At 43.9% G+C, this 23,762-nt stretch overlaps 2 protein-coding genes across 2 annotated transcripts in view; one reads left to right on the top strand and one right to left on the bottom strand.

Annotated features, from left to right (window-relative positions):
* LOC141112527 (5-hydroxytryptamine receptor 3A-like) overlaps positions 1–20,386 on the top strand; it is a 105,702-nt gene extending 85,316 nt beyond the window's left edge. The window contains exons 5-9 of the mRNA XM_073605440.1: positions 361–533; positions 5,191–5,351; positions 9,894–10,098; positions 18,770–18,976; positions 19,051–20,386. Coding sequence (XP_073461541.1) covers positions 361–533; positions 5,191–5,351; positions 9,894–10,098; positions 18,770–18,976; positions 19,051–19,331 — 1,027 coding nt within the window. The 3' untranslated portion in view covers positions 19,332–20,386. The remainder of the gene's footprint in view (positions 1–360; positions 534–5,190; positions 5,352–9,893; positions 10,099–18,769; positions 18,977–19,050) is intronic.
* The window catches only part of LOC141112528 (inactive hydroxysteroid dehydrogenase-like protein 1), a 465,623-nt gene that overhangs the window by 432,537 nt on the left and 9,324 nt on the right, over positions 1–23,762 (bottom strand). The window lies entirely within an intron of this gene.

Below are 23,762 nucleotides of genomic sequence, written 5' to 3'. Positions count from 1 at the left end.
AACCCACGCTTCGCCGCTGACTGCTATTTTCTTACTGCTGAATTTACTATTCAACATTTAGTAATGGATTATGTCTGACGCTGTAACACAATTGGCTGGTGACCTTTGTTTGCTGACCATAAATGAGTTGTGCAATTGTCAGATACATTTAATTACTATGGCATTTTACCACCTTTTGAGGGAAGTGAGTAAAGTGTGGTGGGCATATAGCTAGAAGTATAGCACTAAAATGTGTCCCTCCTTTCTGATCTCAGAAATTTAGGAGGTATGCATAAAGTGTATTCTGGGTTAAAATGCATTATCAGTATAATGGGATATTTGTATTATGCTTTGTAGCTAATCACATGTCTTGTCCCATAGGACAGAAGATGATAATAACTCTCCAGAAATTCCATATTATATACTGCGTAACAATGGGCAAATCATTAATGCAATGCCACTACGCATTATCAGCACCTGCAATTTGAACATTTACAAGTTTCCTTTTGACATCCAGACATGCAGGCTCTCCTTTGGCTCTTTTATTTACACAGGTATGCTTGTTGCGTAGATCATGTGTTTGACATCTTTGCTCTGTAATAAGTTCTGCTGGAAGTACATGTATTTATTTTTTAGGGCACAGCTTTGGTACTCATACCTACTATATATCATCTGAATGGCAGCACTAAAATAAATAAATAAATCTGCATAACTATTTAGCATTACTAGTATAAATGATAAAAATTCAAGCAGATGGAATGACCATTGCTGGTGTTTATAATATTTTCGGCAGTTCCAGTCTATGGATAGCACTAGGGAGGAACAAACAAGAGAACATTTGCACACAGCTCCTTCTTTGGCCCCCTAGTAGACTTACTATAAACAGACAGAACCAGTGGCGCCGGGAGGGGGGGCTGGGGGGGGGCTAGAGCCCTGAATGGGTCCCCGAAAATTTCCAGGTCTCAGGCATGCACCATTCTATTATTAGCCCCGAACGCTGCCGCCGAGCAGGGACCGATCTGATCCCGAGCGCCGCTGAGTGCAGCCGAGTGCCATAGCAGGTCCCGCCTTCTGGAGCCTGCAGTGCCTATGATGGACGTCCCACTGGTCCAATTCCGAGACCACGGCACGTGTGACGTTGATCATAGGTGCTACAGGCTCCAGAAGGCGGGAATTACAATGTGGCCGCCTCGCTACATCACTGTGAGATCCCCGATCCCCCCCGGCGCTCAGGCAGCTCTCCTCTCCACCTCTGGCTGCCTGCTGTGATGATGGGCGCACCGCACACCACGGCTGAGCTGAGCTGCTGCAGGACACATGAAGTCTGTCTCCTGGTCAGGTAGGTCAGTGTATGTATGTCACTACCATCAGTGTATGTATGTCAGGTAGGTCAGTGTCTGTCAGGTAGGTCAGTGTATGTGTCGGGTAGGTAGGTCAGTGTGTGTATGTCAGGTAGGTAGGTCAGTGTATGTATGTCAGGTAGGCAGGTCAGTGTATGTATGTCAGGTAGGTCAGTGTAATGTCAGTGTGTCAGGCAGGTGAGTTTAGTGGTCAACACTGATGGGCACTGGTAAGCCAGGCAGCAACCAGCAAGTGAGCTTACTCCTCCCACACAACCCCACCGCCCAGCCAAAAAACCCTGCGCTACAACTGCCCCCCCCCGTGCTGGCCTTGGACTTCAGGCTGAAGCCCCTGGTCTTTTTGCCACCTAGCAACGCCCCTGGCAGAACAAACGCTTGAACAGGATGTTAGGGGTAATCTCTCTAATGACATCCTAGCTAGCAGCTAAACCTGGCTGGAGCTCTAATTCTTTTCCGTTATATCCAAAATGTAAACAAACGTTTTGGCTGGATATACAGTGGCTTGAAAAAGTATTCATGACGTGAGGCTGCCTGAGCAGGACATGTCCGCTTAGCTCTCCGCACCGACCGGGATCCAACAACAGGATAACACTGAATCTCATCAGCTCACAACTCTCACACAGTGCATGACACATATCTGTGACTCCCGGGCACATACTGACAGGATGCGCAGAGTGAGAAAAACAAAACTGAAACCACAGAAGGCCCAGAAAACACTGACTAGAACTGCAGCTAAAATGGCGGCATCATCACCCCCTCACACCATACGCTCACATTGACAGCTGCAGCTTCGGTCTCCTTATTCCATGACAAACGGTAAGCCCCTTTCTGACACCAGAATGACCCCCACAGACCTACAGGGTATTTCAAATGGCTCTGACCTACTAAACCAATTTGAAAGCATCCTTCATAGAGCCTTACAGAATTCCTCAGATAACATCACAAACAAAATGACGTGGGAGATTAGTGAGGTATGCCGCCGCACTACTATCCTTGAACACAGGATGGATGAAATTGTCTTCAGGCCGCTCTTTTGCCAGCGGAGGTCCAGACTTCTGGGCTTCTTGGCTTCTTGTCTTCTTCCCTCTTCTCCAGATGTTGACACAACGCTCTCTCCAGCTGGACTGCTCTCTGAGGGGCTCCGTTGTGACTTATATAGGCGGAGACCCCGCCCCCTTATGATGTCACAGTCCCTGGGCATGCTGGGACTGTGATGTTTTAGGGGGCGTGGTCAACATCACCCGGTGACATTTTTTACTACAGTTCTTTGAAAAATTAAGACATTAAATAAAAATTTTATTTTTTTCACAAAAATATCATTTTAAGTTATTTCTCCCACACGGCATATGCATACTTGGGAATACCACATGTGTGAGACTTTTTAACAGCCTAGATGCATAGAGGGTTTCATAATTCAAGGAGCACCTTTGGGCTTATAAGGAGTATAAATTATGGATCTAATTTCATGACTACCTATCACATTTCTGAAGCCTCTGGAGCGCCAGGACAGTGGAAACACCCACAAAATGACCCAATTTTGGAAGGCAAACACCCCAAGGTATTTTCTATGAGGCATAATAATGCTTTTGAACATGTCATTTTTGGCCACACATTTTTGGAAAATGTGGAAAGAAAATGAATACATATTTTTTTACACAAAGTTGTTAATTTATAAGATATTTCTAACACATAGCGTGGACATACTAAGAATTACAGCCCAAATCACATTCTGCTACTCCTCCTGAGTATGGCGATACCACATGTGTGAGACTTTTTCATAGCCTAGCCACACAGAGGGGCCCAAAATCTAAGAAGCACCTTTGGGCTTTCAAGGAGCATAAATCAGGCATAAATGATGCATCTAATTTCCTGACTACCTATCACATTTTTGAAGGCCCTGATCAGGACACTGATGTGGCTGCACTGGCATGGATGACTGGCATGGCAGATCATGACTCTGATGTGGCTGTATTGGTGTGGATAACTGGTGTGGCAGATGAAGGCTCTGATGTGGCTGCACTGGTGTGTGACACTGTAATATGTAAACAGACTCACAGATGCAACACAGATTGGTACTCCTTCCCTCACATGGTCTCTGTGTGGGGAAAGGAGATTCAATAACTGGCAAAGGACCTTTTGTTTATTTACATTGTGACAGCTGTGATTGGCTAAAGGGCAGCTGTGATTGGCCCTTTACCCTGATCTGTGATCCGCTGTGTCCAAGGCACACAGCAGTCACAGAGAGCTCCTGATGCGTGCCCCAGGGGGTGCGCGGGAGGTGTGTACATCGGAAGACATACAGGAACGCCCTCCCAGAACTAGAGAGTCATCCTGAGACTGTATATTCAGTATATACGGTGAGCAGCAAGTGGTTAAGCCACTCCCAATTTGATCACGATTTAACCATGCCCGTTTTTAAATCTTCTCCATACCAGAGTATCTCCCCTCTTAAAGCAGAAATAAAGTCTCTCAATCAAAATTAACAATTTTTAATCCTTATGCTGCTAGCATTAGTAAATAGATATGAAGGTATATTATATTTTCTTGTTTTAAATTTTTTTTGTTTACATTTTTTCAGTTTTATTTCCTGGTTTCTGACCTAGGCCAAAATGATGCCATACATCACAAGGGTCTTCATGGGCATTTTTTTCTTTCATTTGGAGGAGCGTTTTTTTCAGCTAAGTGCACCAACTTGCCTGCATGCTTGAGCTAAGGGCAGATGGACTCAAGGGAGTAAATGCTACATGAATCATCTGTCATTACTCAAGATGGCTGCACCTAGAAATTATTATTATTATTATTATTATTATTATTATTCATGATTTATATAGCGCCAACAGTTTACGCAGCTCTTTACAATGTATAGTGGGACAACACAATTACAGTACAATACAAAATGTACAGGAGGGCCCTGCTCATAGAGCTTACATTCTAAAGGGAGGGGGTGGTGGCATAAAAGGTAATAGCTGCAGAGAATGATTTGATGGGGGTGGCTCGGGGACAGTTGTTAGGTGGGTGTGGGATAGGCTTTCCTGAATAAATGAGTTTTCAGGGATCTCCTAAAGGTGGACAGGGTAGGGGCTGATCGGACATACTGGGGCAGGGAGTTCCAGAGGATGGGAGAGGCTCTGGAGAAGTCCTGAAGGCGAGCATGGGAGGTGGTAACAATGAAATGCTAGGGGGGGGGGGTTCAAAGTGTTTTTTTTTTAACAAAATAAAGCATAGAGACATGGATGGATGGGTGAGTTTGCTAAATATTAAAAATGAATAAATTGTGTATTCAGTTTGTATTGTTTACATACAATTTAATTCCGCTTTAAGTTACAAAGTTGGGTAGTATGATGTATAAGGAAATAAATGCGATCTACAGTGTGGACAGCACAGTGGTGCAGTGGTTAGCACTCTCGCCTAGCAGTAAAAAGGGTCGCTGGTTCGAATCCCAACCACGACACTACCAGCCTGGAGTTTGCATGTTCTCCCTGTGCCTGCGTGGGTTTCCTCCGGGTACTCCGGTTTCCTCCCACACTCCAAAGACATGCTGGTAGGTTAATTGGCTTCTGTCCAAAATTGGCCCTAGTATATGAATGGGGACCTTGGATTGAGGGTAGGGACTGATGTGAGTGTGCGATGTACAGGGTTAGGGACAAGGGTCAGGGTTGTAGACACACACTCACTCAGGTTGAACTGGATGGACTGGTGTCTTTATTCAACCTTACTTACTAACTATTACCAATATCTTGCCAAAATATTGTGCTTTTACATTCACCTACATTTTTCCTGGTTAATCTATAGTTGCATTAGAATGTTCATCAGAATGAATAGTTACTAGCAACAGTGCCGCTTTTTGTAGTTTCAGATATCGTTCTATGGCCAAAAAGCAACTCTTCAGTTGTCAACCAAAATGCACAAAATGTGTTTGCCACTAAAGATGAATGGGAGCTGCTGTCGGTAACAGTGTACAACACGACATATAAGACCTTGGGACTGGAATACAGCCAAGTCATCTACAGTGTAAGGAATGACAGTGCATGTTAACTACTTGACATCCGTTCACCTTTCTCACTGTATTTTGCTATGTATCTTCTCTTGCAATTATTAAGAATATTCTTTTGCGGACTGATGCTGCATCCACCTAGGTAAATATGATGCTAGAAAAAAAAAAAAAAAAACCCTACATCTCTTTTAATGAATCCTTACTCCACCTTGTAGACACCAAAGAACAGCTCTCCCAAGCCTTAACTGAGTTTTTTCAGGTTAACAAGGGCTCAATGTCAGGAGCATCTGTGGGAGGACCACAAGGCTTTTTTTAGAGGGCAATGCATTTCTGCAGGTTCTTGTCTGAAGAAAGATGTTAATATTTTGATGGCCTGTTTATTGGGGAAACTGTGCACTGCAGAGTGCCTCCTTGTACTCTCCCCCATGGTATCACGCCTTCCCACAGTGGTTTCTCTGCATAACCAGATTAAAACCCTAGCCATTAATATTATTGCTAAATCCCTTCTGTGGGCTAAACAAAAATGTTATAAGTACTCTAATAAGCCCCATAGACTGCTGGTTATTAAAATCAGGCCATGTCCCTTTCATTCTTTCCATGATTTTCTTCTCAAATCAGATGGTGTGCCTACACATTGCCCCCAGACTTGGCCAAGGTCTTCAGAGATTTTTATAGAAAACGTTATAACTGCTTAACCCCAGAAAATCACTTCTCCTCAATTTTGTATGGCACAACAAAGCACATCAGATTGCTGGCTCTGTGGTGCTCTCTTCTCGGTCTCATGGGGGACTGGGAGCTCCTGATGTTATTAATTATTATTACATCACCCATTTATGTTCTGTTGCCTCCTGGTCTAGTCAATATGCCCAGAAAAGATGGTCAGAAATTGAGATGGATTCCCTTTACCCCACACACCCTTGCTCTTCGATTTGGTCTCCCTCTACACATACTGATGCTCCACTAAAACAGTTACGTCTGGCTACGATGCTCTTCACCATGCCCTCCGATGTCCAACATGCTTTCTAACCCCCTTCTCCTGGACAGTTTATCTTATACCTGTGTGGCACCCTTGGCCCAGGCTTCCCTCTTTCAGCTACGTCACTATGTTAATCCTACAACCCAAAGGTTCTGCACCTTTGATGATTTGCAGACTAATGCCCTGTACACACGATCGAACATTGATCGGACATTCCGACAACAAAATCCTAGGATTTTTTCCGACGGATGTTGGCTCAAACTTGTCTTGCATACACACGGTCGCACAAAGTTGTCGGAAAATCCGATCGTTCTGAACGTGGTGACGTAAAACACGTACGTCGGGACTATAAATGGGGCAGTAGCCAATAGCTTTCGTCTCTTAGTTTATTCTGAGCATGCGTGGCACTTTTTGCGTCGGATTTGTGTACACACGATCGGAATTTAACCGATCGGATTTTGTTGTCGGAAAATTTTATAACCTGCTCTCAAACTTTGTGTGTCTGAAATTCCAACGGAAAAAGTCCAATGGAGCCCACGCACGATCAGAATTTCCGACAACACAATCTGATCACACTTTTTCCGTCGGAAAATCCGACCGTGTGTACAGGGCATAAGTATCACATTCCCAAGCATATATTCTTCTCCTACCTCCAACCTCCAAATTAAACAAATTACCCTGACTAAACCCACTTGCATTTGAATATATTTGTTCCCAGGGACCTTATTAGTTGCGGAGGAAATAAAAAGAAAGAGGGGCGCACCAGCCATGTGCATTATCTTTTGTAAAACATTTATTGAAATAAAATTATAAAGGAATTACTCACAAGCAGTAGTAAAATCTGGTGTCATAGACTCGAACGACAACAAGCAGCTCACTGCTGTGCTCTGATGAAGAAGGGACGTGCCCTTCGAAACGCGTCAGCTAGTAGTGAAGCTTACATATTCCTCTAAGACCTTTGGTAGGCTTCGCTCATCATCCTCACCAAGCTGCTTGTTGTCGTTCGAGTCTATGACACCAGATTTTACTACTGCTTGTGAGTAATTCCTTTATAATTTTATTTCAATAAATGTTTTACAAAAGATAATGCACATGGCTGGTGCGCCCCTCTTTCTTTTTATTTCCTTGTCTGGTAGGACTCCCCATCCTTGAGGGCAGCAAGGCCTGTGTTGTTCTTCTATCTATCTGGTCGACCACTTGTGCGCAGGAGTCAATTTGTTCTTCTGTATCACCTTATTAGTTGCACCCAATATTCTCTATCTATAAATTACTTTACAAGACCACTCCTCTTACTGAGGACTATCATACTTATATGTGTTTTCTCCAAAGGCCTATTACCCCTCCCTGTTGGGACAAGGATTGGTCCTCCACTCCCAAAATTTACCATTGCGTGGTGCAGAGGGAGGGGCTGCTTTTAAGGTTTTATTGTTTTGGTACAGGACGCCAGAAGTATCACACCGTCATGACCCTTAAAGTATAACTAAAGGCAACACTTTTTTATTTTGTTTTGGATAGCATGGAGAGGAATTAGAATGCCTGTCAGGTTTTATTGCTGTCTGTGCCCCTCGTTAAGGAGATACAACATCTCTATTTGTCCTGTTTACCATTATCATTGAAAGTCAATGTAAAAGAAAATCCCAAATTTTGGGTTGTCTGCAGAAATATAATAAAGGGGAAATCTTCCAATAGGGACAGTAGTTCTGGGGGTCCCCAAGGAATTCCCTCAATTTGCAGAGTTTTTCTCTCACTTCCTGTTTGGCAATGGGACAGGAAGTGGAAGGAAATCTCCACAAAGGGACATAGGTGGCTGAAGAAAATCTGATAGGGATTATAGCCCTCCCTCTATCCAAAATGAAAACAAAAAAGTTTTCCCTATAGTTCTACTTTAACTTTCTCACTTATGCTGCGCTGTCATACTGAAGTAGGTTCTCAATACCAAATTTTTTGGCATGGTTCATTAGTTGTACCCTTCTGGTACTCTGTAATGTCTCTTCTTCAATGATTATTTGCTCTGTCTTTCCCGTTACATTATCTTTTAGGTCTTCCCTTTCCTGGTCTCAGTAAACATGTGAAAAAGTTCATCTCTTACATTTTGTTAGCAGCGAAGAGGACTATCCCATTAAATTGGTTGTCCCCTGTTCCCCATTCCATGACTCAGCTCCTGAATATTATAGCTGATATTCGTAGAATGGAAGGGCTGTCCGATCAGGTCCGCCTGTCAGTTTTTCAGACAGAACTGATCAAACCATCTATTTACCCTTATGGAGTGGCAGATTTCAGCGGTGTCATGTCCGCTGACACCCGCTGCTATCCAATCCTGCCCACCAAATCCAGATGGATGGTGGTCCTGTTTTCGATCGCTTTGGTGGATCGGATGAAAACGCACAGGTGGTCCCTTTTCATCCGATCTTCCCATACAGGAGACATAGACTCTGCCCGTCTTTGCTCTGCATAGTGAGCGGAGGCAGACCTGTCATCTGCATGTATAGCAGGGATCAGGGGACCGATCCCCCGCTGAGCAAGTGAATCCCGCAAAACGGAGGCACCCGTGTGAAAAGGGCCTAACTGCTTTAGTAAATGATGCTCTGTCAAAATTTAACCAACCGTGGGATGCGTGGGATCAGTCAGAATATGGCTCACCCCTTGCATGATGATTATAGCCATCCTTAATAGTCTATCCCCACAATGGTTCCCTTTTGTTTAGGTTCCTACAGCGTTTTTGATGCCCCTCTGGTGTATTTCCTATAAATTGTGGTAATCCATTTACTCTACAAGTTGATTTTGTTTCTTTCAACTCACTTCTGTTTTGTATGTACACACTAGACACTTTGTGGCTTTGACTTTTACTATGACTAATGTGTGCAATGTGTTATTGTATTTATATGTAACAGTTGGGCCTCATCTGTGCTTTTGGCCCTTTATGTACAATATTGTTTCCTTTTCTTGTTTTTTTTTTTTCTTCTTTTCTTGTATATGCCTTGAAAACTGCTGTGTGAAGAGAAAAAGAGGGGAAAAGAGATGCAGCAATGCACAGCACTGGATCTATTCTCCCCTCTCTTCCCCTTTACACAGGGAAAGGGGAGGACAGAGCAATCTAAAAAGTTTTTTTCATTAATGCAAGGAATGCATTAAGGTAAATAAAAAAAATATTTTAGCTTTAGTATCACTTTAATTGAACAAGCTAAAGATAGAAGCAGGTTGGCTACCATGCACATCTGCCCCAGATTTTGCACTCTCCAGTTTTAGTAAATCAATCCCTGCGTACTTTGCAAGGACATTTGCTCCAAGGGTTAGTAAATGAAGTGGAGCTTTGCTGACTTTGTCATCCAATCATGTGCAAGCAAAAATGCTGTTTGAGAATGTGATTGAGTATTCTTTGCAAAGTGAAGCTTTACTAAGCTCTGAAGCAACTGCACTTGCAAAGTGCACAGTCTATTTGCTTTTAGTAAATCAACCCCATTGTTTGCTCCATATAGTTTCAGGAGCAGAAAATAATCGTTGGTGGTGTTTGCATGCAATTGTTTTGCTGAGAGAATGTGCAATATATTTATATACTGTTTCCATATGTTTTTTTTCCCCATAGATTTATATAAAAAGAGTTGCTGTTGTATACGTTTTAAACCTCATTGTACCTGCCTGTTTCTTGGTATTCCTGGATATTGCAAGTATGTTCATCCACAATTACACAAATAGACTTGATTTCAAGATCACCGTTGTTCTGGGTTTCTCCGTGATGCTGCTAATTCTGAATGCCTTGCTGCCCAATTCTGATAGCACTCCCATGTTAGGTATGTTATATTATAATAGAATTAAATCTACAATTCAGTGAAATATGACATGGGTTTTAAAGAAAACCTGCCATGAGAGAAAATGCTAAATGTTTGGCTGTCAGAACAATAATGCTGATAAGGACTTTTAATTACTCTCATCCAGATGTGCATATTAGTTCTGGATCAGTAACTCAAAAAACCCAAATACAGCTAGGCAAGTAGTATATTTAATCTAAAAAGATAACATTTTAAAAAAACTTGAAATTATACTTAACAATAGGTGTTTTTTTTCTTTCATTTTTAATTTAATTTTAAATTTGTATTTCTATGTTGCTTCTCCCTGGGGAACTCAAATCACTTATGCATTTACCTTTCAGTCTAATATATCTAGCTAGTACCTTTCTATGCCCCCTGTCTCCAAACAATTACCTGAAGTCCCTTGCCATCATCACTGGCTTCAAGATGATCTGCACCACTTCCCCAATCTTCCGGGTTGTGCAGGAAGGTACTGAATACAGCAGACCAATAGGCTTCTGCTGCTATCAGCCATGTTGTTTGCAGGAGGGAGCATTGGTGTTGCTTGCCCGGCGCTATTTGTATCTATGGATGCACACAGCACTGGCCATTGGGTTACTAACCCTTCCCCACTCTATCCAAAACAAAAAAAAATGGCTTTAGATATACTTTAAGATCACTGAAATGTAACATCTTTCTATTCAAATTTTCATTTGAATTCTAAATTCTCAATACTTCAGCTGGCAGTGACGAAGCAGGATTATAACCAGGGCTTTTTTTGTAGAGAATATGTGCAGGAACTTTACCTTTCTGAGTCACCCTTTGTCTCCACCCCTACCCACCTCCAAGCACCATTCTTTGGTTCCCATTAGTCAGCATCAATAGACCCTCCAGCACACCCCAGCAAAACATGCAGTGCTGGAAGTGCTGCATTCCCGCTGGAAAAAAGCCCTGAATATAACTGTATATGGAGGAGCTTGCAGACAGTTACCATTTAGGTTTTCATTAAGATATTAGTGCGAGGGGGAACGGAGCGTGGCCGGACGCCAATGTGAGCAGGTGTGAATAGCTCACCTGTATATAGTAAATAACTTGGAACCCCTGATAAGAACTTTTAGAGTGAAATGCGATAAATGGCGGCGTCCTCCATTGTCAGTGGGGGGTCGGTGTAGCCTGATCAAAATGGTATGGCTGCCTCAGCTCTTATATATTCTCCTGAATTCCCCTGTTTGGATCCCTGGCGTGTGATTTTGGAGATGGGAGGGCCTCTTCAGGAACTTGATTTGGAGGAAAGGGAAACCTAGAATTTATTTGAGAGTGCTGCAGCTGCCTAGGGACAGGGGAAATGAGGAAGGAATTTGGGTTCCTAAACAGAGACTTTTATCAGTACTTACAGTTAAGGCACGCTTTAACACAGTGGATCTCAACCTTCTAGTGCCGTGACCCCTTGATAAAATTTCCCAACTTGTGGGGACCCCTAACAGTAAAATTATTTTTGTAGCGTGGGTTGTCAGCACCCAAGGCAAGACAAGTAATTTGCGACCCTAACCCACAGAAATTTAGCTCTCCCTGAGTCCCTTCCACTCGTACAGTATTAAAATCCTAATTTCTTGTTTTTTTTTCCCCCATCCCTCTCTCTAGCCATCTTTCTTGTTCTTTCTCTTATTCGTTCTCTCCCTTTTTCTTTGCTCCTCCCCTCTTTTCCTCTCCCTTCTATGTATTCTCTATTTTTATTCCTTCTCTTACTCCTTGGTGCGGTGGGGGGTGGGATGAGTGGCAATGCTGGGGGGAGTTCTGATCAGCCAACTTAGGTGCTCTTGATCAAGGTTATCTGCTGATTTGAGAACTGTAGTGGGGACTTTTAGCCCCGGTTCACTCAGGGGCGGCACGACTTGCAGGTCGCCTCAGCGAGGCAACCTGCAAACGACTTCCGCGGCGACTTGCAAAACGACTTCTTTATAGAAGTCTGTGCAAGTCGCCCCAAGTCACCCCCGAAGTAGTACAGGAACCTTTTTCTAAGTCGGAGCGACTTGCGTTGCTCCTATTAGAACGGTTCCATTGTACAGAACGGGAGGCGACTTGTCAGGCGGCTAGGTCGCCTGACAAGTCGCCCCTGTGTGAACCGGCTCTAAATGGCAACTATAATCACAGGTAGTGTTACTCACTGTGTCCCTGGCTTCACTGTGTCTCCGACTTTGTGGTGTCTCGTAGCAGTGACACCTTTGCCAAAATCAGGAGATAGGCTGAACTCTAGTTTCTGCCCCCCACCCATGCTGTGAACTGAATGGGCGGCTGCGAAGAGGTTGAGTGGGCAGCCTCGAGCTGAGTGGGTGGCCGCGGACTCCAGTGGGCGGCCGCAAATAGGCAGAGAGAGCGGTGCGGGCTTTAGGAACAGCCCAGGATTTGGTGACCCCTGGCAAATCATCATTCGACCCCTGAGGGGGTCCCGACCCCCAGGTTGAGAACCACTGCTTTAACAGAACAGATTAAGGAGGAGAAACCAGAATGAAGTACTATCCCTTTGTTAATGACTGCAGTAAATGTTACCTTTTTAAAGGGATTAATCCACTCGACTCCCTCCCCATTAGCAGAGCAGCGCAGGGAAGTGTCAGTGAGACACTAATGCATTCCAATTTCAGAGTTCCCCATGCTGCACCTGCATTGAGGGGGAGGCACTGCGCTCCCACACATTGTAAAGATGGGAAACATTGTTTGATTCTCTGCTGTAGCTGCGATTGTTGGCTTTTTTGATGGGGAAGAGATTAGGTGCATTTCTGCGACGGGGGGGGGGGGGGGGGGATCCCTGTTTCCAGGAGGAGGACTGTCATTGGCCACTGCTAAAGCCAATCGCAGCCCTGCTAGCCATCTGGAGGAAGATGGCTCACTTGGTTGCCACTACCAATCTCAGAAAGAAGGGATTTCAATGTGATTGAGAAAAACACAATCAGGTGACAGTTTGTGGTATTACTGTTGAGCTTCTGGGAATTTTGTTGAAATTATTCCTGAACCTTTGTGTCACTTACTACTGAACCCCGGCACTCTGTGTCTGTTTAAGCCACAGCCAGTATTCAGCGCAATGAAAATCACATCCAACTGCTGCTGCTGCACAGAGCACCGCACTTTTTCTCAGCTGCGGGGCCCAACTTATGATCCTGCACACAGGCCCACTGCTTTCAGAAAATGCCCCTGACCTGAGCTCATCATTGCCCATCCATTCCAGGTGCTTGTTTGTGACATCACATACATCATATACATCACATACATCACATACATCACATACAAGCACGTGGGCTGGATGCGAGAGGTGGATCAGCAGGATGAGTGTGCCAGGACAGGTAGATGTGTCTCATCTCTGCTTCCTTTCACCACTCTGCGTATCACGGATATCATAGATGAGAAGAGGGTACAGCGGTGGGGAAAATGAGCAGGAGGGGTTCAGAGGTGGGACAGAAGAGCAGGAGGGTACAGCGGTGGGGCAGATGAGCAGGGAGGTACAGTGGTGGAAGAGATGAGAAGGGGGTTCAGCAGTGGGACAGAAGAGCAGGGGGGTACAGTGATGAGGCAGATGATGAGGATGGTTCAGTATTGGGTCATATGAGCAGGAGGGTTCAGTGTTGGGCCAGATGAGCAGGGGGGTTCAGTGTTGGGCCCAGGGCCCCTTGATAAGCCAGTACAACTGGCCCTGTTGTACTGGGCCCAGGTAGCTTCACAGACTGTTCAGTGTAGAAAAAAAAAAAAACGTTGTAATTTACACCCCCACTAAGCCGCTGCTACTAGTGTAGGAGTGTTGTGTTAATATGATTTCCAGGGTCCGCCCACTGATGGTGGAAGAGGAGCAGTCGAGGGACATTTTCTTTAATTGCGGGCGCATGTCTATTCCACGCCCGGCGCCCGATCTGCATGTTTTCTGGCTGCTGACAGGTGAAGTCCCGGCTGCCTATTACCTTCCCTGGAAAAATGATCCTGCTTCGCTCTGCTCCACACTCAGCAGCCAAGAACGAGCGAGGCAGCAGCAGCGGCGATGGCGGCAGGGAGAAGCAGCTGACAGGGAGCAGAAGGAACCGGATTTATCAGAGGTGGAAGAGCACATATAAGGTGTAGGTTTAATACATTTTTTTTAAGCAAACTAATTTGTTTTGCCCACAGGTTTATGTGGGGTTTTTTTAACTGTACTGCAGCATTGTGGCATGGAGGGGGGTCCTAAGTAAATGATGATTTTTTTAAGAGACCCCGTCATGTAGCAAAACACTTGTGTGAGCCTACATACTGTATCTGCATCTTCTGGCAGTTATATTGACTATGCTGCATGCTCTAATATAATGCATATGAATAAACAGTGTACGTTTACAAAGTAAGACAGTAACTCTTGACATCATTAACCCCTTCCCACCCATCTCAGCCCTTTCAATGAATCTTAAAGTGGAGTTCCAGCCGCAATTTTTTTTTTTTTTAAAGTCGGCGGCTACAAACACTGTAGCTGCTGAGTTTTAATAAGGACACTTACCTGTCCAGGGAGCCTGCAATGTCGGCACCCCGAGGCCGATCCATCCATCGGATCAGGTGCAGGCACCGCCATTATAACTAGCCTGTTTCCTACTGCGCATGCGCAAGCTGGGTCTGGGGCGGAGCCAGGGGTGGGGTTGAGGGTGGGGCTAAAGGGGGCCCCATCAGGTAGGCTGTATGATTTCTATCAGCAGCCCTGGTTGGGCCAGATGAGAAGGGAGTTTAGTGGTGGGACAGAAAAGCAGGGGGCAGGGGGGGTAGAGCAGTGGGGCAGATGTGAATAGAGGTGTATTGGTGGGACAGATGAGCAGGGGGTTACAGTGGTGGGGCAGGAGAGCAGGGGGGTACAGAGGTGAGACAGATGTGCAGGAGGTACATTGGTGGGGCAGATGAGAAAGCAGGTTACAATGGTGGGGCAGATGGGTTCAGTGTTAGTACAGATGAGAAGGAGATTTAGTAGTGAGACAGAAGAGCATGGGGATACAGCAGTGGAGCAGATTTGCAGGGAGGTACATTGATGGGGCAGATGAGCAGGGGGGTTACAGTGGTGGGGCAGATGTGCAGGAGGTACAGTTGTGGGAGGGTTGAGAAGGGGGTTCAGCGGTGGGAAAGAAAGGCAGGGCGGTACAGTGATGGGGCAGATGAGCAGGGGGTTACAGTGGTGGGAAAGATGAGTGGGGGGTTCACTGTTGGGGCAGATGAGAAGAGGGTTTAGTGGTGGGACAGAAGAGCAAGGGGGTACAGCAGTGAGGCAGATGTGTAAGGAAGTGCATTAGTGGGACAAATGAGCAGGGGGTTACAATGGTTGGGCAGAAGAGCAGGGGGTACAGAGGTGGGGCAGATGTACAGGGCAGTACAGTGGCGGGGAAGAGGAGAAAGGAGGTACATTGGTGGGACAGATGAGTAGGGGGTTACAGCGGTGGGGCAGAGGAACAGGGAGGTACCGAAGTGAGGCAGATGTGCAGAGGAGTGCAGAGGTGAAAGTAGGTACATCGGTGGAACACATGAGCAGAGGGTTACAGTGGTGGGGCAGAAAAGCAGGGGGAACAGAGGTGGGGCAGATGTGCAGGAGGTACACCGGTTGGGCAGATGAGAAAGGGGGTTATCATGGTGGAGCAGATGAGAAAGGGGGTTACAGTGGTGGGGCATATGAGCAGATAAGTTCAGTGTTAGGACAGATAAGAAGATGGTTGAGCGATGAGACAGAAGAGCATGGGGGTACGGCGGTGGAGCAGATGTGCAGGGAAGTACAGTGGTGGGGCAGATGAGAGAGGGGGAAGATTGGTTGGGCAGGAGAGCAGGGGGTTACAGTGGTGGGACAGAAAATCAGGGGGGTACAGTGGTGGGGCAGATGTGCAAGGTAGTACAGTGGTGGGGCAGATGTGCAGGAGGTTACAGTGGTGGGGCAGATAAGAAAGGGGGTACATTGGTGGGGCAGATGAGCAGGGGGTTACAGTGGTGGGACAGAAGAGCAGGGTGGTACAGTGGTGGGGCATATGTGCAGAGGGGTACAGAGGTGGGGCAGATGAGCAGGTCAATTGGGGCTGATCTGAGGCGTGAGAGTGCAGGATGTTAATTTCTCACTACTACTCAAATAGTTTAAAGCATTTACTTTTCTAAAAAATCATTTTCGTGATTGAAAGTGTGAACTTGACAATTTTGTTATAAAATCGGCATGCTTAATTTCTTTGAAAACATTTTTCGGCACACTGTGCTCAAAAGGTTGCCTACCCCTGATAATCTCAAAATTGTATATATATTTGAAGGTATTGGAGAAAGACTTGCAGCTAGGGAGCAGAGTAAAATGGGAGATGGATGTGGGAAAACTCACAGATGACCAATGGAATAGTATTGTGGCCTCAATAGACCAACTTTCTCTATCACCAACTCAAAGACTCACACAGTTTTACATTTTACATAGGGCATATTATACCTTGAAAAGATTATTTATGTTTGGGGGCGTCCAGACGCATTCTGTCCCAGATGTGGAAGCGCGACGGGAGATTTAATCGATATGCTCTGGAGGTGCCCCAAACTGTATAGGTATTGGAAGATGGCGATACATAAGATAAACCTAGTTTTTGGAACAGATCTAGGCTTGGACCCGATAATGTGTATACTGGGATTCCTGGAGCAGAGTGTGAGACCTGGGGCTATGAGATAGCAGTTTTGAGATGTTTGTATCAAGCCAGAAAGGTGATCACAGGCAAGTGGATAGACCCTAATCCCCCATCTATAATGGAATGGCAGACAAGGACTAACAATACAATAATAAGAGAGAGTCTGGCCTATAGGAAGAGGGGAGATAGAGTCAGATTTAAAAAGATATGGAATAAATGGATAGAAACCCCAGGATTAATGCCGAGAGAGAATATTTTTAGAAACTTCTTCTTGCTCTTACCGTTTTGGAATTCAGTTGATCCTAAATGTGATGGGAGGTGGGGGGGGGATTAAAAGAGGGGGGTCATGATTTCAATTTTTTTTTCTTGTAATTTTCTTTGAGTACTGGAATTTTTTGTGTACAGTGTTGTTTGTCTATTGGAAAAAGTAAAATAACGTTTTTATACAAAAAAAAAAAAGATATTAGTGCAAGGATCGCCACCTATTGAGCCCTGGGGGGGGGGAGGGGGGGGGAGTGGTGTGTAGTCCGAGTGGCTTGCTGGATCACTGCTGTGATCAGTCAATCTATTGCGAGCTGCGCGCTTGGGGGGGTGCTAGTGCGAGTTAGGGGGCCAGGTCGGTTTGCCCACCAGCCACCACTGGACACGGGGTACTCTGCGGGGGGCTTTCTCTAAGGTTTATCTCATCCATCACTAGGGGGTCTATTTATAAAACATTTGTCCAGGCTGCACACATTTTCATTGTACTTTGTCTAATATTATGACTTCCTATGATCATCAGCATCATCTAGTGGCCAAAATGTAAATTTTTCTGAAATACCTTAATCAGAAAACATTTTGGCCACTAGATGATGTTGATGATCATAGGAAGTCATAGTATAAGCCTGGTTTCACACATGTGCGGTGCGAATTGAAGCTCAGGTTTCACTGGGGAGATAACAATCTCCTGTTCAACGGATTCATTGTGTTTTTGCTCAGGATTAGAGAGCAGGGAGAGGGGGAGGGAGGGGGGGGGGAGAGGGGGAGGTGTAGTGAGGAGAAAGAGAAAATCCTTGTTCAGAACGCAATGCATCTGCGAATCAGATGCGTTCCCATAGGAGATAATAGGCTTGTAGTTCGCACCGCAATGCCCAAAAAACGCACACGTTTTTTGTGCAATGCGCAGTGCGAATGCAACGCACATATGTGAACCAGATGCATTCATATGAATGTATTTTAAAATGTCCTGCGAATTAGATGCGGTGTAAGCCGCATCTAATTCGCATAGGTGTGAACCCGGGCTTAGACAAAATGCCCTCATGTTGCTAACATGACAGCATATAAACAATACTGAAAACTTTAGGAACTTGCTAAAAGAACTTTAAATGGTGTGTTTAAAATATAATGCTGTAAAATACACAGGTAATTTAACTTTTTAAAGACCAAACCCACCCAAAAATAAATCCATATGGCTATGCAAGTTCAGCACCATTCTGGCTTCCCATAACTCTTAGGCCGATCATAAATGGTTTGAATCGTGTATGGGCAGGTTAAATGTACCAAGTTGATTGATCGATCAACTTGGGTAGTCATCAGCCTGCTGGATTTAACCTATAGCGGCTAGCAATAATCACTGTCTTCTCTCTCCCCCCCCCACCACCAGGAGAATACAATGTCTCAGCAGGAGGGATTCCCGTCAGAACTGCCTGTGTTATTGGGGAAATGGGGCCATTTGATTTCCTGCAACCCTTGGTTGCAGGAAAGAAATTCACACCATCTATGGCCTGCCTAAGAGATAAGATGTCCTCATTGCAATTAACAAGTCCATCTAATTGTTGTGACCATTACCAAGCCAAAGTATGATGTTGTGCTGTCCAGATGGATTATCCACAATATACAGTGTACTAAGATACAATCTGCTTTGGAGAAAATTTGCAACTAATGGCTCTAAGAGATACTATAGGTGATTCACTTCTCCAGTGCTTATCCAAAAATTACCTTTGTATGCAGCCAAATGTATTTATAAATATATCGTTTTTATGGAGTAATACCTAACACTAATATTTTTTTAGGTACGTTCTGTTGCATTTGTATGGCCATGATGATTCTCAGTATTGTTGGAACAATAGCTACTTCCTACATGACAGAACAATCTGCAACCAACTCACAGGTCCCTGTATGGGTCAAGATACTGGTCTTGAAGTATCTGGCACGTATTATATTCTTTAAAAGAGATTCTGACAAAGATGAACTGGTCACACCAGTCACGGCAGACAATGGTAAGTGTCCACTACAAGATTTTTTTGACATCTCTTTGCCTATGCTCTTTACAAGGCTTAATTTTGTTTTACAGATCCTGAAAATGCAAAAAAATCTGAAACAAATGAAGATGTTTCAGACCAGAGGAGAGCACTAGAGAATGATTCAAATGTTAAGAAAGAGGTTAAGCTGTTAAAAAGAATCTTGTTAGAAATTTTAAGGATCCATCATAAACTGATACTTAATATGCAGCAGAAGGATGCAAAGACAGAATGGTCGCTAGTAGCCCAGATTGTAGACCGACTAGTCCTTATTCTGTATCTTAGCATTGTAACGTTGGTGTTTATCATTATGATTTGTGTTTGGACCATTTAGGGTCTAAGTTCTGAGAGTCAGCTAGAGGAGGTTTTGTACAGCAGAATGAGAACCTTCAGATGTTTATGAACAGTAAATTCTAATGTGTGGAGTCAACCAAGGGTGGGCTGTATGTTACATTGGTTCATATTGAAATGCATAGTTGGCCGTACAAAATGGTCACGAGCTTAATGCTTTTATGATATTTCCTTGCAATAAAAGATCCAGGAAACAAACCATGATGTTTCTGCTCTACCTTCCTCTTTGGATATGCTAAAAGCAATTGATTCATAGTAGCAGTATAGTAGCAAAGTAGTAGTAGCAGTATAGTAGTAAAAAGTCTTTAAAGAGACTTGTCACTAACTCAAAAGGCGTGCACAATAAAAAAATGTGTGTTTTTTTTGTTTCAGATTAATTTGTCAAGTAAATAATTTTGTTTAGTCATATTTGTCATGATAGATTGATTTGTTTTCTAAATTAGTTTCCTATATTCGATTCATTTCATATATTTGTTGTTCCGAATCTATTTGAATTTTTGGAGGCTATTTTGGAATTTTGGCTATATTGGTTTTAACGTGCTAATTCGTTATTTCGGGAGATCAGTTATGCACTTTGAGTCATCCCTGCTAGTCCAACCCACAAAGAGAAATGGAATGAGTTGATCGAATAATATTGACTGGAATTGCGCGCATCTGAAAGTAATGAACAAAACCAAATTCATTTCGGAGTCATTTATTATGTTATGATTTGGAGATTCTGATGGATCCACCTCCATCCAACCCAAACACAATAAGTTGGATTCATAATCTTATTTCACTTTTATACCTTACTTTATTTATTGCAATATTTCCATTTCATATGTAGTGTATTTTTTTTATAATAATGAACAATGAAAAATGTTAATGCAAAAAGAATGGCTGAATATCCAAAAGTCAAAGACTACCATGCTGCTCTCATCCGAATAGCATGAAAGGATCCAAATCAATTTGGATCATTTGTAATGTCGTTATGTTTTTTTGGAGGCTTCAAACATTAACTAAAGGTCCAAACCATCATGTAATACCATCTGAATAAAACAAATGAATACAAACGAATTTGTTGCTTTTGTTATAATTTATTCAAAATCATTGAAATTTGTTACTGTTGTTATTTGGAGATTCCAATATATCGGAATCTCCAAAAAAACGGAAATTTAGATTTGTAACAAAGCAAATTGCTTGTCACACTAGTGAGATTTTAGATGCAACTTGAGTCGCACAGAATTGCATGACAAGGGAAATCACATTGTTTTCAAAGGTGCCCATTCACATCAATGCAACTCAGCACAGTGCAATTTTGGAAAAGGTTGCTGTACTACTTTGGCGCGATTCCAGTGTGATTCCCCATAGAATATGCAAACCACATCCAAGTTGCACTACATAATCACAGTAAAAATTAGATACCCTCCCACTGCTGTATTGTTGAAGAGTGGCCTTTGCTCCAGAGGACAGAGCGGGCTCTGTATGTATGCTCCTTCCTCCCCTCTCCCTCCTAGCAGCATAAGCAGCAATACACTGGGGAGGACACAACTGCTGTGGGGAACATTGGGAACTGTAGTCATAATGGGGCTTCAAATCACAGGTGCCCCAAAGAAACCTTGAAAAGGGAGAAGAGCAGCAGAGTTTTCCCAGGTTTTGAGCTGGAGGTCTGGGCAGAGCAGTACTGGGAACCAGAGTGTGCAGACTTGTGGCTCATGGAGTCTGTGCCTAGCACCAGGGGGACTGAGCCTGTGTAGAGACCGGAGTACCAGAACTGAGCCACTGAAGGGTTTCTTGGCTGTGCAGGATCCATGAGTGGAGTTTCTACATCTAAGTGCTGGGACTGACAAACAAAACCTAGTGCTCATGAGCACGGCATAACCTCTCAGGAGTTTGAGGACAGACCAGGTGAGTATTAAAAATATAGTTTATTGAAAAGTACAACAGTATAAAAATTTCATGATAAAATCAATTTCAGTACAGAAATACAAACATGATTGTAGCTACCCTCTATTATGAAGGGCTATTACACGCAGCTGTTAGAGATGACGCCTGACATGTTTCAGACTGTTATGTCCTTCTTCAGGCTCAATGTCATCTAAAGCATACATGTTCTATAATATAAACATATTACAACATTAATACAATAATGTAATCTCATCAATGATCAGTCTTTTATTGGGGTTGGATACCCATGCTTATAGTAAACATAGCCAAGGAAAGTATACTTACATGAGCGGGTCACTACTGGATGCAGAGGGGGGTTATGCCAAAATTTTGTGTTACCCCTGTTGTTCAGGGTTCTATATGTGTGGTTTGTGCTGAAAGAATGAAGGGGCTCTTTCACTTGTGACAGTAATATTTCTGATATATAGCAAAAAAAGTGCAGCGCTATAGATATGAGATAATATTAATTAAGATAATATTAATTAAAGTGGATGTAAACCCAATGTCATCCTTTCTAAACTACAGCCATAGGGGTTATCTATAAGGATATACATGCCTCCTGCATGTATCTTTACCTGTCTAAATTCTCCCCTCTGTCTATTATTAGACCCGAAAAACTGCAGATTCTGTGGGCGGAGTCTGTTGTCTGGAGCTCGGTGGGTGGAGTCGTGATGTCAGTAGACTCCCCGCCCACCTCTACACTCCCCTTGTCAATATGCATTTTCTCCTGTGTATTTCTTACACTGAACTTCTGCTATGATCTCTAACATCCAATGAAAAGTAACCACATGACTTCAGCATCCCAAATCATGCTGAGGTGTGGAACAGCCAATCCTGGCAGAGCTGCTGAAGAAAGGAGTGGGGGAGGGAATTAAAAAATAATGCATGTGTCTTAGGCTGTCACTCACAGCAAGGGGGAGGATTTGACAAAGTTTTTCTCAGTTTGTCAAGATTTTTCTCACTGAACAATAAAAGAGGATTGCTCAGAGCTGGATTAACTCTGTGTGGCAAAACTGGGCTCAAATGATAGGAAATCTTATACTCTACAGTATGATATTAAAAAAAAAAAAAAAAAAGTTGGGGTTTACATCCACTTTAATACAAGTGAATATTAACCACTTCCCGCCCGGCCTATAGCAGATTGACGGCCAGGAAGTGGTTCTGTTATCCTGACTGGGCGTCATATGATGTCCAGCAGGATAACATGCTGGAGTGCACAGCGCACCGATCGCAATTGCGGCCTGTCAGTCTGACACGCCGCATATCCGATCGTGATAAGAAGCCTCTGTCAGAGGCTTCTTACCACGTGATCAGCTGTAACCAATCGCAGCTGATCATCGCGTGAACCAGGAAGTGACGGTAAATGGCATTCCTCAGTTCGCACTGACAGGGAGAGCCGATCGGTGGCTCTCCCTATTAGAGGGGGGGTCTGTGCTGATAATCAGCACATTGATTATCAGCACAGCCCCCTCAAATGTAACAATCACCTGCCAATCAATGCCCAGCAGTGCCCCAACAATAAAGTGTGCCAGTGCCCACCACAGTGCCAATCACTGCCCACCACAGTGCCAATCACTGCCCAGCAGTAACACCTGTCAGTACTTATCAGTACCTAATCATCAGTGCCACCTGTCAGTGCCAATCAGTGCCGCCTGTCAGTGCCCATCATTGCCACCTATCAGTGCCCATCAGTGCCATCTATCAGTGCCCATCAGTGTTGCATATCAGTGCCGTCTATCAGTGCCCATCAGTTCTACATATCAGTGCCAACTCATCAGTGCCCATCAGTGCTGCCTCATCAGTGCCCTTCAGTGCCGCCTCATCAGTGCCCGTCAGTGAAGGGGAAAACAAAATTTTATGAAAGAAACTTAAAAAAAAACCTCTTTTTTTCCCTAAAATTTTGGTCTTTTTTAGTTTGTTTAGTAAAAAATAAAAACCGCAGAGGTGATCAAATACCACCAAAAGAAAACTCTATTTGTAGGAAGAAAATGATAAAATTTTAGTTTGGGTACAGTGTTGCATCACTGCGCAATTGTCGTTCAAAGTGTGACAGCGCTGAAAGCTGAAAATTGTAGGAAGGGGCGTAAGTGCCTGGTATTGAAGTGGTTAAGGTGCAATAGTGCAAGTAATGTCCACGATAGTGAACCATATAAACCAATACAATGCACAACGACAGTTAATGAGAAAAAAATATCCAGTATATCAATAATACACAAAATGTTCATATGATGATATAATTAGTGAGTGACTTGAGTTCATAAAATAAATTCCTGGTGCACTGTGAAGTGAATCATTCATGAATAGTGAAGTAAAAAAACTTGACCACGTAAGACCACCACCACAGATAGACAGGAGGCTTACCAGAAAGCCAGTGATCACCCTTATTCAGGCGGGTCATACAAGGCTTATTGGATCTGTGACCAGTTGGAGAAGTGACTGGAGCCTGAAGCAATATCCCAATATGCTGGGCCTTCACTACCGGATGACG

This window comes from Aquarana catesbeiana, linkage group LG11, assembly GCF_042186555.1.
Source record: "Aquarana catesbeiana isolate 2022-GZ linkage group LG11, ASM4218655v1, whole genome shotgun sequence".
Classification (NCBI taxonomy): domain Eukaryota; kingdom Metazoa; phylum Chordata; class Amphibia; order Anura; family Ranidae; genus Aquarana; species Aquarana catesbeiana.
The sequence above is the reverse complement of the archived record's forward strand: the minus strand, read 5'-3'. Positions and strand labels throughout refer to the sequence as shown.